Consider the following 13,667-nt stretch of genomic DNA (forward strand, 5'->3'; position numbering starts at 1 on the left):
CCATCTGCCTGCCTGCCTGCCTGCCTGCCTGCCTATCTATCTGGACCTGTACCATTCCTTTGTCAGGAGGTCTAATAGCATCTTCAGGGTATGTGTGTATATATGATTTAGATCAGCAAAAAAAGGGGGGATTTTAACATCCCATTCCCCTGTGTCACTGCTCCAATCAAGACTAGATCTACACACAGCTGCTTTAAAAGGATGTGTGTGTGTGAATTTGGACTGTTTAAATATGGATTTTCCACATCACATGTGATTTGCCCCCTAACAATCACTTACCCCCAGAGAATGCTAGAAGCAATCAACAACCTGATCAAATATGGCCTCCCTCTCTTACACTGACAGTTACTATGAGTAACTGTCAGCTGATCCAAGATGCTTCCTGATGGAGGGCTCCTACTGCTACCAGTCGAAAGAAAATATTGTGCAGCTATTCCATCTTCCCCTGCTTAAATGATTTTGTGTGGTAAGAAAAAAGATGGAAGAAATGGTGGTAAAATGTGGGAGGGTTACAAGTGGAAGATGATGTCATCTGGGCTCCCAGTAAAATTCTGTGCTTGAGCCAGGGCAATTGCACACTAAAAGCCTCATCTGGAAGCATCCTCTAGTGTCCACCACATCCCCAACTCTGAGCAATATTTGGAGATGAGGCAGTGTATTGGAGAAAGGCCAGTCCTACCATTAGATGAAGTGAGACAACCAGCTTACTAGGCAGCAGATGGTGAGGCTTGGGAAGTGGCAGCAAAGTCAGCAAGGTTGAAGGACAGAATTGTGCACCCTTTAAGCTAGCCTGCTGCCCTTGGGTTCATGGGAGGATGTTGTCCAATTGCCAGTGTTGAAGTGAGATTCAACTACTGGTCCAGTAGGCTTCTATACATGGAATTGGGGGTGTGCATTGTTGTACTTTGTGTTAGGCAGCAAAACATCTTGGACCAACCCTGGAGGGGAAAGTGGGTGGATAAATGTCAGGGTGGAGAGTAGGGTGAAAGTAAGCCAGAGTCTGGCAGAAGGGATGAAGCCAAGCTGCTCGTATGTCCTTAGCAGTCAGGGGACACAGTAGCAAGCCATAGAGATGAGACAAGCCATACAGATGAGGGGATATTGTACCAATAACTTTTGCCAGACTATGAATGATGACACTGGTAGAAAGTTTTTCTCCAACAGAAACCATGGAAAACCACTGAAGGGAGCATCTACCAGAGAAGTACTCCAGACAGGGATACCACATGATCAGACTGAATGAGATTCTCATTGACACCTCTGTTTGAGGCTTGCATGTATCCCAAGTACGGTTGACCACCAAGCAAGGTTTGGTTACCAGGTGCCAAGGTGCATAACAACAGGAAGGAGAAATTCTTGTGACTTCTTGAGTTCTTTCTCCTTTCTTTGTGTCAAACCTGAAAGTAGAGACACCAAAAACCCATGGCAGCCTTGAGTTTTGTATGACCAGCATGTCACACTGAGAGTTTCCAAACATGCTTCAAAAGCAGCCCTATGTAGAACTCGTTACAGTAATCCAGACATGATGTAACTAAGGCAGGTGTCACTGTGGCCAAGCCTGCAATCTTTGAAAAGTATTCTGAATTGGCTCTTACAAACAACCTGGCACCTCCTCCCCACCCCTCAACGATTCTCTTTTTGTTGTCTAGTCATCAGAAAGCTTGCTTTTGTTAAATATCTTCAGAATTCTGCTGAAATTGAGGGTAAGGTCAGTGTTATGCATTGGTTAAACCAATACAGTGCAATACAAAATTTATTATAAATTGCTTTCAGTTGGTTGACAGCACTACAAGCAGCAACTGAACAGTGATGTAATGTTTGTCTCTGATCAGCAACCTTCCGTGGCTAGGCAAGGCATGCTGTTTTGAGAGAATAACCAAATGCTTTTCTTGCCTGCTTCCTATCAGTCTTTACAACAGCAATACAACCTTTAATAGTGTCTTGCTCCAGGCTCCAGAAGGTACGCTTTCAACCACTTGGCTCTTAGAGAAATCACTGAATTCCCTCCCTCCCTCCCTCACACACACACACACACACACACACACATACACACACACACTTTCTCCTCCTCCTCAGTTTTAGTTTAGTTAAGCTTTGCTGTTGCTAAGAATGCTTTATGTTCATGCTTTTCTAGGTGCAAGTGCAGAGCTATTGTTTCATCAGTTCTTCTAAAACTGATAGGTGGTGCCAACAGGTGGTGCTCAGGTGGTGAATGCCAACAGGTTTGTAGCCAAACAAAATTGGGCCTCTGAGAAACAAATGAGAAAGGGAAGAAGAAGAACGGCTAAAACTGCTAAGAAGACGCATGCTCAAAGGATCCCCAAGGTCTGCAGAAGTACAAAAGAAACCCTTCCGCAAAACAGCCCAAGTAGGACCAAGCATGCTCAGTAGCCATTCTATGTAGAAAACTTTGAAATGAAAAATGGATATGGGAGAAGGAAGAGTAAAACGGCTTTTTTGGAGGAACCCTGTAGGAGCACTTATTTTAGGAGGGAGGATTATACTGTAACGTTTTGTTGCAGTGCCCATTTGTCTTTAATGACAAATCATAGAATCATAGAATCATAGAATAGTAGGGTTGGAAGGGGCCTACAAGGCTATCGAGTCCAACCCCCTGCTCAATGCAGGAATCCAAGTCAGAGCATCCCTGACAGATGGCTGTCCAGCCTTGTCTTGAACGCCTCCAGTGTGGGAGAGCCCACCACCTCCCTAGGGAATTGGTTCCATTGTCGTATTGCTCTAACTGTCAGGAAGTTATTCCTGACGTTCAGCCGCAATCTGGCTTCCTGTAACTTGAGCCCATTATTCCATGTCCTGCACTCTGGGATGATCAAGAAGAGATCCTGGCCTTCCTGTCTGTGACAACCTTTCAAGTACTTGAAGAGCGCTATCCTATCTCCCCTCAGTCTTCTCTTCTCAAGGCTAAACATGCCCAGTTCTTTCAGTCTCTCTTCATAGGGCTTTGTTTCCAGTCCCCTGATCATCTTTGTTGCCCTCCTCTGAACCCTCTCCAATTTGTCTGCAATGCATCCTTCTTAAAGTGTGGTGCCCAGAACTGGACACAGTACTCCAGATGAGGCCTAACCAGTGCTGAGTAGAGGGGAACTAGTACTTCCTGGGATTTGGAAGCTATGCTTTTATGAATGCAGCCCAAAAGAGCATTTGCCTTTTTTGCATCCACATCACATTGTTGGCTCATATTCAGCTTGTGATCGACAACAGTTCCAAGATCACAACAATTCCAAGATCAAATCTAAACATTTAGGGATTGGGATCCAAAATGGTATAATGTAGATGTTTAAGAGTGGGAGCTGTGAAGTCTCTTCCTGGTTCAAATCTCATCTCAGTCATGCTATTATAAGGGCTATTATTTTGCCCTTAGCTCTCTTGTCTGCAGGATGGGGATTATAATATAGAGAAAGGTGACTGGCTAGATGTATATGGAATGCTTTTGAAGTGCACTCCTAAATATGAAGAACTATTGGACAAAAGGACCCAGTTCATTAGAGGATGATGTGTAGGATATTATTACAAGGAAATTAATGTAGCCGAGCTTTAAGCTACATTCATTTCATTCTCCCTACTGCTCCCTTCCCCTGCACTTTGCTTAACTGATATGGCTGCCAGGATGTCCACTGGAGATGGCAGTTTGGAATATATAACACCCCAATTATAACCATTTGAACTGGCTATCCATCCCCCCCACCCCCCGCCCAAATGCTGGTGTTTGTTTTTGCTTGTTTTGATCTTCAATACTCTCAATTATTTAGGACCAGACAATGAATCACTTCTGATCACATGAACTGGCCTAACCCTTAAGATTATCTGTCAAGACTAGGCTATGCTCCTGACCCCCATAGCCCACCAACGTCAGAAATGTGGTGTCTGATGAAACATCCTGCCCAAGCACATTTGCCTGGCTCCATCTCTGCTCACCTTCCAGTGGGCAGCTTAGGAGTTTCTAGTGCTAACAATCAAAAGCTATTGTGCAGTTATTTCAGCTTTTCCTTCTTAACAGACTTTTGGGGGGTAAGAAATAAGATGAAAGAAGTAATGGGGAAACATAGGAGGGTTACAAACAGAAGATGTCCTATGGGGACCCCCCCCCCATTCTGTGAATGAGGCAGTGTGATTGCACAATAAAAGTCTCATCTGGAAAATATCCTTAGGCACTACCTTTTTATGAACTTGTCTTGAGCACATTCTGGGAGAGAGCGGAGGACAGGAAGGCCTGGCGTGCTATGGTCCATGGGGTCACGAAGAGTCGGACATGACTGAACGAATGAACAGCAACAACTAATTTTTTAATTGTGTGTGTGTTTGTACTCCTGTTTTTGTTTTGAACGGTTCTGTAATTTTAGTTTTTACTGTCATTGTTTGTTTATTTATTTATTCATTTGTTTGTTTGCTTTAAATGTCAGCCACTTTAAGGACATTTACATACAGCAACAAGGGTCAAACTGTTGTAAGTAAATGCCTTGTTCTAGGGCTGAGTGATCACTTACATGTGAAGCATATACCTTTGAGTATGTGCAGTGTGCCTTCCTATCACCATTGAGTAACTCAAGACAATCCTTGCACATTTGAGATTAGGTCACCATAGAGAGCAGGGGTGCAGAGCCTCTTTCAGCCCAAGGGCTGAATTCCATTTTGGAGAACCTCTCAAAAGGTCAAATAAATAAACAAATAAATGAATAAATAAATATTTACCTTAAAGCTCTTTTTGCCAATAACTAAGCCTTAGGAGAGGCATTTCAACCTTTTAGAAGGCAGAAAAACTGCACAAAAGCTGGGAAAAGTGTGGGGCCAATGGAAAGAGGGGTGGAAAGGTGTGGGGCCAATGGAAGAGCCATCTGGGGAATCTTGGAGGGCCAAACCATACAGATGGATTTGGCTCCTGGGCCTGAGATTGCCGACCCCTAAAAATGGGTGTGAGGGAGGGTGCCAGTATATTCACTATAACCAAGCCAAGGAAGGCAGATCTTCCCAGATAGGCACTATAACGGCTGCTCTGTGAACTATCCCTTCCACCCCTCCTTAAATATGCAGTGCTTTGATTGGGCTTTCCACTAAAACCATTGCTCAGAGCCCAGGCACCCGCAAGTGTTCAAAAGCACAACTGTATACTGTGATGTGAGGGATGGGCTTATCTAGAAATATTATTACATATAGATATTTGCTGCTCCATGAATTGCGGGGGGATCTGGATGAGTGAATTGCACAGCAATTATAATACGACTGAAGCTGTGAACAAACGATAGTTGCACAAATATACTTCCTTCTTACGTGAACACACAAAAATTATACAGCATGTGTGGATTTGGTCCATGGACTGGAGGTTCTGCACCTCTGGTGTAGAGCATCCATGGGTATACCTGTCATTGACCTTAGCATTTGTTTTTAATATGTATTGTAAAGAAATATTGGAAAGGGTGGAGAATCAATTGTTGACCGTCCAATGCAGGGATGTGGAGTGTGTGTGTGGCTCTCCAGAAGTTGTCAGGCTGCAACTCCCATCATCCCTAACTATTGGCTATGCTGGCTGGAATTCATGGGAGTTGCAGTCCAGTGACATCTGGAGGCCCATGTTTTCCCCACCGCTGGTCTGAGGGGGCTTGACAGATGGAGGGCTTGTAGCATTAACAATAAAAAGGCATTGTTCTTCCTTAATGGATTTTTTTCTGGTAAGAAAAAGGATGGAAGAAACGGTTGGAAAGCATAAGAGAGCTACAGACTGAAGATGATGGCTATGTCTGGACCCCCCCCCCACACACACACATACACACACATCCCACACCCCACTGCAAAATTCCTCAAATCAAGTATGGTGATTGCACAATAAAAGCCTCACTTGGGAGGACACTAAGAGAATTGACAGTGCAATGCGGAACAAATCAAAAGCTGCCTGCAACTGACATCCTGGATCTAAGCATTTTCTCTTGCTGTTTGTGAGCAACAAATATGTCCTCCTTACTCCTAACAAGGCTTCCCAAAAAGAATGGACTGAAGAGGGAGAAAGAACTGTTAAATTCCAAGTGGTGTGTGGAACTTTAGGCTTTGTGGCTTAAAAATGGAGGTCAATCCATTCAGGTGTGGTATATCTCTTCCTGCCTGTTGCATGTAACTCAAGACTCCAGGCTTAGAGTTTGAAGGGGTTAGGAGAGAACTCTCCCAGATTAGCCCTTATCGTGCCATATCTTGCCAAAACAATCTCCGCCTGGCCTTTTCTTCATCACTTTCCACGTCTGCATTTTCCATTGCTCTATTCATTTTTGTGTGCTGTTCCTCTCCCTTTGCTTCTGTGTTACACCCTCCTTCCTGTGTATTATGTACAGAACATACACTCAACAGCTGTCTTCCAAAGCCACCTGTGTAGGCACCCTGAACGGGCATCTGTACCTTTAATCCATCTCCTGATGTGTTCCTTCCACCGACACAGCAACAGCACAACTTTTAGAACTAAATCATGCCATGTGTTGCATTTCTGCCTGCTGTTTTAGAACTCCTGGTCTACCTGACCATGTTATGCAATCTTCTTCCCCCCCTAGCATCCCACTTTAAACACCCTACTTTGTGGAATCACACTTGACTTTACTATACAGAGCCAAATGAGAAGGTAGAGGGGGGGGAAGATAAAATGCTGAAGGGTAGACAGGGTCTGTGCTCCACCCCCCACCCCAATATCTCTTAATCATTTCAATTAGCCTTACTAAATTATATATCCTGTCAATTCCAGGCTATATATTACAGGGATTAAATGTATGGTGAGGATAGGAGCATGATGCTTGATAAAAAAAATTATGGGGTTGATGGGAGGGGAATTTTTAAATTGCATTGTATTTCTGCCATGGGGCTGTTGGCAGAGGTGGTAATTATGAAAAGGAAGTGTGCGGGGAGGTTAAGCTTTTTAAAAATGTAACCCACCTTAAAGACAGTCCCACATTATACAATAAACCTAGTCCTATGTTAGTAAGCAGCTGTCAATTCATCTAACTCTGAATGCCATTGTCTTTAGAGAGTTACAGAAGTAAGTAGTGGGAAACTTGCATCTATATGGAAGTGTCTGCTAAAGAAAAGACCTCTACCTTTGTTTGTTTCTCTCTCTCTCTCTGTGTGTGTGTGTGTGTGTGTGGCTTTAGGATGCAAATACAGGGAAGGTCTCAACATGAACTAGGTAGTCCTGGGCTTGTTGCAGATTGCCAACTCAATTAACTGGCCAGACACAGATTCAGTTGATGTGTCTTTCTCATCAGTATTTCCTGTCTATAAATAATTGCGCTGGTAGAAAAATCTCTACCCTTCACCTTTCATTAGTAACGGCACACGTTTTCTCAGCAGGATCATTTCCACAACAGAAGCTTTATCTTTCCGCAGATCTTTCTCCTTGAATTTTACTTGCACGACATTACTGCCCTAATCTGAACTGGGGGGTGGGGGGAGGAAAGCAAACTCTAAGCACAATCAACCCTATTAGGATACTATTGTTCTTATCTATGAGGTATTCCAAGGCTGCCATCCTATACCCACTTACCTGGGAGTAAGTCCTATTGAACTCAGTGAGCCTTAATTCTGAGTAGATATGCCTAGCATGGCACTGTTAAGCCTCTAACACTTTTCTTCCTATCCCCCTTGTTCTTTGCAACTTTATCTTTGTCTAGGGTGACTAAAACGAGATGCTTCCCTTGTTCCCTCCAGATGCTCATCACAGCTGGCCTTACAAGGTGAATTTCAACAGAAAGGGCTGTGCCAGCCAGGAGACCCAGGTGCGAAGATTCAGACACATTTTATTAAAGCAAATTAAATACGAAAAAAACACTCAAAACCATCAGAGCACTTTTTTGGGCCGTGTAAACCGGTGCAATTTATAAAGCCAAGAGCACAGCAATTGAGCACACTGGCTTTTTAGCAGCAGACAAGCATCAAGAAGTGATAAATACAAAATACAAACTGGATCCCGACGGAATACAATTTTTAAAAAGGAGAGCTACAGTAGAAAGGAAACGAGTTGAAAACTATTCCATTCACACATCAGCACGGGTATTTCTGTTACAGACAGCAAGGTGAAAACTGGATCCAGGACACACACACCCCCCCCACCAAAGCACCACAACCTGACTCCTCCAGTGTAAGACGTGCCTGCTGTCCCCCTTCAAATCCTGAAGGAAAGCGGCTCCAAGGAGGGCTGAATGGGTTCACAAGCAACATTCTGGCCAGTCTCCCCCTTTCTTTCTCTAGCCCCATTCCCATCCCCCCCCCCTTAAACAAAGCAGCAAAGTTGGGGATGTTTGGTCTGTGTGCATTTACATTGCCATTTACAAGACACACACATCAACTTTTGGCTTCACGACTCCTGCACTCTCTCTGTCTCTTCCACCCCTCCCCTCCCCTCTCCATTGCTAGACCCAAATCTCTCCCATCCATGCAAGAGGTTGGAGATCTTCTTCCACCTCTCCGGAGGCTGAGCCGAAGAAACCGGTGTCCCCTATTTCCCCGCCCGTCTCTGCCCAGCAAGGAGTAAACGCACTTGTCACCCTACATGGGACAGTCGGCTTCCTATCTGGCACGGTTCCCTCGGGGAACGGGGAGGGGGGCTTGGTGGCTTCCCCCCACCCCAAGGTGTCCTACCATGGCCGGGAGGAAGGCGTTCCGATCAAAGGCAACAATCACCGCCACCGCGCCCCCTCCAACAAGTCCCGGCAGCGGCCAGAGCGGCTCGGCGGGCGCGCTCGCGGGTCAGAACGGCCCCACCGCCGCCGCCTCCACCTCTTTGGACGGCCTGCGGTCCTTCACCAAAAAGTTGATCATGCCTTCGGACTTGATGAGCAGGTTGCAGCCCAGGAAGAAGATGCCGAAGACGACGGTGAGCGAGAGGACGCACATGACGGCGATCTGCACCACCCGCATGATGTACAGGCTCCGCTCGTCCGGGGCGGCCACCACGAAGCCGTCGTCGGTCACCACCGAGCTGGGCGTGAAGGGCCGCAGCGCCCGCTCCAGGGCGTCGCTGCTGTTGGCCAGGAAGAGCGCCGCCGCCTCGGTCTGGTTGCCCAGCGAGGCGTTCATGGCCCCGGCTGCAGAGGCGAGGGGCGGCGGCGGCGGCGGCTGCTCCAGCCACCGGCGGCGGGCGGCGGGCGAGGAGGGGAACGCCGAGCGCGGAGCAGCTTCCCCGGCCGGCGCGCAGCGAGCCCAGCGAGCCTCAGGCGGCGCAGGCGGACCAGGCGCCGGCGAGGCTTCTGGGGAGAAGCGGCGGCGGCGGGGTCGGGCTGGACGTCCCCGGCGGATCCCGGCAGCGAGGCGGCGCGGCGCTCCTGCTCGCCGCTCGCCGGGCTCGCCGGGCCCCGCACCGCCGGCCGCGGGAGGGAGGGAGGGGCGGCCCCCGGCCGGAGGCGGCAGCGCCGCGGAAAGCGCGCCCGGATCGGATCAGGTGGGCGCCGCCCGCCGCAGCAGCCGCCGGAGGGCGAAGCAGGCGAAGGAGAGCCTCGAGGGCGCTGCGCCGGCAGGAGCGGCGCGGAGGCGCGTCCGTCTTCGGCCGGGCCGTGCGCGCGCGGAGCGGGGGGCGGCTGGTCCTCCTGGCCAGGGCGCCCGGGCGATCCCGCTCTGCCAGGCGGCGGCGAGGCGACGCCCCGCCCCGCCCCGCCCCGCGGCTCCGCGCCGCTCCGTTTGGCGCCGCGCGCGACGGCCGCCTATCAGCGCCGCGTCCGCCCTCCCCGGCGGGCGCACGGACGCGCGCCTCTGCTCGACCGGGTGGGGGACGGGCGCTGCTGGAAACGGCCGGCGGCGCTTGTCGGGGAGCGTCCTGCCATCGCCTCCCTCAGGGCGCGCTCCTGTGCGTGGCTAGACAGAGGGAAGCCCGACAACTCCCCGCATTCCGGGACTTCTGGGAGTTGTGAGACTTTTCTCTGTCTGAAGGTGGATGGGATTGCAGCCTTACTGGGTTAACTTGACGCCCGTAAACCCACTTGAATGGCACTATTTAATTTTTAAAAAAATGGGAGGAGGAGCGATTGTTTTGAAAAAAGCAATAAAAATAAAGGAGGAAGGGTGCAACCCTATGCATGTTTAGACAGGGGAATGTCCTGCCACTCCCAGCATTCCCCAGCTAGGGAATAAATAAAACAGTCATGAGGATTTTAATCCCCATGGTTTTCATCCATATTAATGCATTGCGTGCTTGTGGATTGGGGGCGGCAGGGGGCCGGGGGAGAGACCTATGCTTTCATCCATGGTAGGACAGAGTATTTAAGGCTGATAAATCAGTTATCCTATATAAGCAATTGACTGTTAAGGTCCCCACTTAGTAAAGTTAGCTTCTTACTTTGATCTTGCATATTCCTCTTAGTGTCTCTTGCCTATACACCTTATGCTGCATAGACCAGAGCATGGATCAGGGATGGGCAACTTGTGGCCCTCTAGATATTAATGCAGTTCCAATAATCCCCAACCACTGGCCCTGCTGTCTGGTGCTGACTGGAGTTGGAGTCCAGCAACATCTGGAAGGCTCACGGTTCCCCCAACCTGGCATATACCCTTGACTCGGATTCCTGCATTGAGCAGGGGGTTGGACTCAATGGTCTTTAGGCCCCTTCCAACCCTCCTATTCTACGATGCTATGATTTCATTTAAACCAGAGTCACTATCTCACCTCTGGTTCTGTATTGGCCAAAACTATCCCAGAATTAACACTTCCCATTTCACTCCTACAGCTTTGCCTTCAGGTTACAAACAGAGTTGTGCATCCTTCCCGGGCAGGATGTCGTTTTTCATCTTGGAAGGATAGTGCCTTCCCATCGATGGCGTTTAAACTTCCCCACTCTCTTCCAGAGCCTGGGTACTTCCACATGGGACTTGCAATCACACTGTTATGACTCCTACATTTTAAATGAGATTTCTGACAGCCCCTGGTTAATAATTTTACAGTCATTTTTAAAAGAAAAAAAGTTATTAAAATTAGCTGATAGATCATGAAGCAGAAAGCTTTTTGAAAATCTAGCCTTCTCTCCCCCACTCCCCCAAATAAATCCCAGTACTATCTTGCTGTCTCTGGACATATAGTGTATGAACCTGCCTGGAGCATACGCCCATCATCGCCCTGTTTTCACCTCTTGGAGAGGTGAAGTTGAGGCCCCAAGTCAGGGCCAAGGTTGCTGGAGATCCAAGACAGGGGTGAGGTTGGTGGGGACCTGAGAAAATGCCCCGGTTGTGGAACTCGCTGCCAGGAAGGTTAAGTTGGCTCCCTCATTATCCCTCATTATTTTAGGTGGCTGGCAAAAACTATATTCTCAGAATTTTTAGCAACTTGTGCCGCTCTTTGATTTTAGAAGGCTCCCTTGTTTTGTTGTAATATCTATATATTATCAATTTTGTTTTAATTTAGTTTGGTTTGAAATGATATTATTATTGGTATGATTTTATTGTAAATTGCCTTGAGCACTCATTGACTGGAGGGGCAATTCAAAAACATATTAAATAAACAAAACATAAATATGTGGGTGTCAAATACATTGAAAAATCTTGTTACTCCTGAAGTCATTAACAGTGCAACCCTATACATGTCTACTTTGCATAGTCAATGGGACTTGCTCCTATTGCAGCCTCAGATAAAGAGACCATATACTAATAAATGGCAGAAAATCTGACTCCTGTAAAATTGGGGGGGTTATCTTTAAAGGCCACCTAAAAATATGTTCAGTAAACAACTAAATTAGCAACGAAACAGAACACACTATTTGCTGGGAGAACATAATTTTTACCCGATCCAAAATATTGTGAATTGAATCCTTGGAAAATGCAATGTCCTGATTTTGTGTGTGTGTGATGCACCCTTTGTGTAAAGGCTTTTAACAGCAGCAACGGCTGTTTCGGTATTCCAATCATTATTTTTAGGATCATGGCTAACATCATCCAGATGCTGAAACATAATCTTTGTGACATATTTGCAATGGGGGTCACCCCAGGGTTTTAAAGACTATAGCAATACCTCCTTCCTTAGCCAGTTGGCACAGTGAAACAGCAAGGGTGACACATGCATACAGTTATAAAGCTAAATCCATGGTAATCTTTGCTGGATCAATTCTGAGCATGAATCTCTTAGCAGATTATGAGTACTACCATCTCTGACAGTGCTGAATGTCTTGGGGAGGAGGGAGCGGAATATAAGTTCCCCTCCCAACACATAAACCTCAGGCTATGATCAGTGGTGCAACTAAGTAATTTCAGATGGTGCACTTAATGGGGCGGGGGGGTTAGATGGCCATGTGGTCTTCAGTTCTGAAGCACACAAGTAGCATTTCTCTTTCCCTCCCGTCCAACCATCATCCCATGCTTTAAAACTGTTTCTGCATTCTTGACATGTTGGATGGTTTGCTGTCCCTGATACTCTCTCTCTCTCTCTCTCTCTCTCTCCCTCTCTGAGTGTGTGCGGTTTTGCAGTTTAAACTCAAGGAAGTCATCGCATCATCATGACTACAAGATTAAAATGGAGTTTGCTTCTCCTGCTGCTCTCTGGGTGGTCATTTGGAGCCCCCTGCCCCTGGCTGCAAAGTTCTGGACTTTGGCCCCAAAGGCCTGCTCTAACTAACTATGATCAGCACCATTAAAATGGACAGCGCCATTAAAACAGGCTCCTGGGCATTCAGAGCTTGTCATGCCAAGCAGCACGTGGAGATCTGTAGACTGGAAATATGTTTGTAATTTCATTTTATAATTTGGGAACTTTATGCAAGTGGAGATCTGGGAGAGACAACCCAGCAGGATCTAACTAGATATAAATGTTTGCTTAAACTCATCTATTAGCTAGTTGCAAAATCAGGTGCCAGATGGTCCCATGCATTTAAAAGAACACCTGCCTCCCTTTTCTCTACCCATCTGCATCCAGGCAACTCTAGTGAGAGCAACGGTGCCAAGTTTCCAATCAAGAAACATGATAAATGAAGGGATGGCAATAGGATTAAATACAGAGAGGAATGGAGGAATAATCCATTCCTGGAGCCTGCTCATCCAACAGGCTAGTAAACAGAAATGAAAGGAATTTCAATCAAATGATGTGGGTATTATTTGTATATCTAGTGAACACAAAGATTTGCATCATTTGTTTCAAACTCTTCTTGTTAAGAACCCAAAGGCATGTATCTCAAACTATGTGCATCCCGGGCAGGTACTTAAACAAAAACTTTAAAACCAGGGGTAGGCAACCTGGTGGACTACAGTGCCCATCACCCTTGACCATTGCCATGCTGGTTGTGGCATATGGGAGTGGTAGTCCAAAACATCTGGAGAGCACTGAGTTGCCTACTGCTCCTTTAAACACACAACAACTTTGCCAAGCCAAATGTGTCCCAACAATTAGGATTTAGAAGTGGTATCTTGCAAAATATTAGCCATGATCCTAAAATAGTGCTAAATGTTAGCCATCTAATACTATGAAGACTGAAACAGCTCTAGCTATTGTTGAAATCATTTGCACAAATGATGTAAACATTAACATATTTAGAAGTTTTATTAATGGCTGCGCATAGTGGGACCTAAGGGTTAACTTGCCTATTTGACATTACTTGATACATGTGTTTGTTCATAACACAATACATATCTTGAACACTGAGATACCAGAATGAAATATAGCATACGTGCTCAGGAGACAATTTTATTTTCTTTCACTTTGGAAGATTGGC

At 46.7% G+C, this 13,667-nt stretch overlaps 1 protein-coding gene across 1 annotated transcript; it reads right to left on the reverse strand.

Annotated features, from left to right (window-relative positions):
- Positions 1-7,771: 7,771 nt before the first annotated feature.
- Positions 7,772-9,593, reverse strand: RPRM (reprimo, TP53 dependent G2 arrest mediator homolog). Its single transcript, XM_084829644.1, has one exon. It carries the CDS (start codon positions 9,061-9,063, stop codon positions 8,734-8,736), a length of 330 nt encoding a protein of 109 aa, XP_084685770.1. The 5' UTR covers positions 9,064-9,593; the 3' UTR covers positions 7,772-8,733.
- Positions 9,594-13,667: the final 4,074 nt, after the last annotated feature.

This window comes from Heloderma suspectum, chromosome 1 (assembly GCF_057233095.1).
Source record: "Heloderma suspectum isolate Gila_16-S chromosome 1, 16-S_ref, whole genome shotgun sequence".
Classification (NCBI taxonomy): Eukaryota; Metazoa; Chordata; class Lepidosauria; order Squamata; family Helodermatidae; genus Heloderma; species Heloderma suspectum.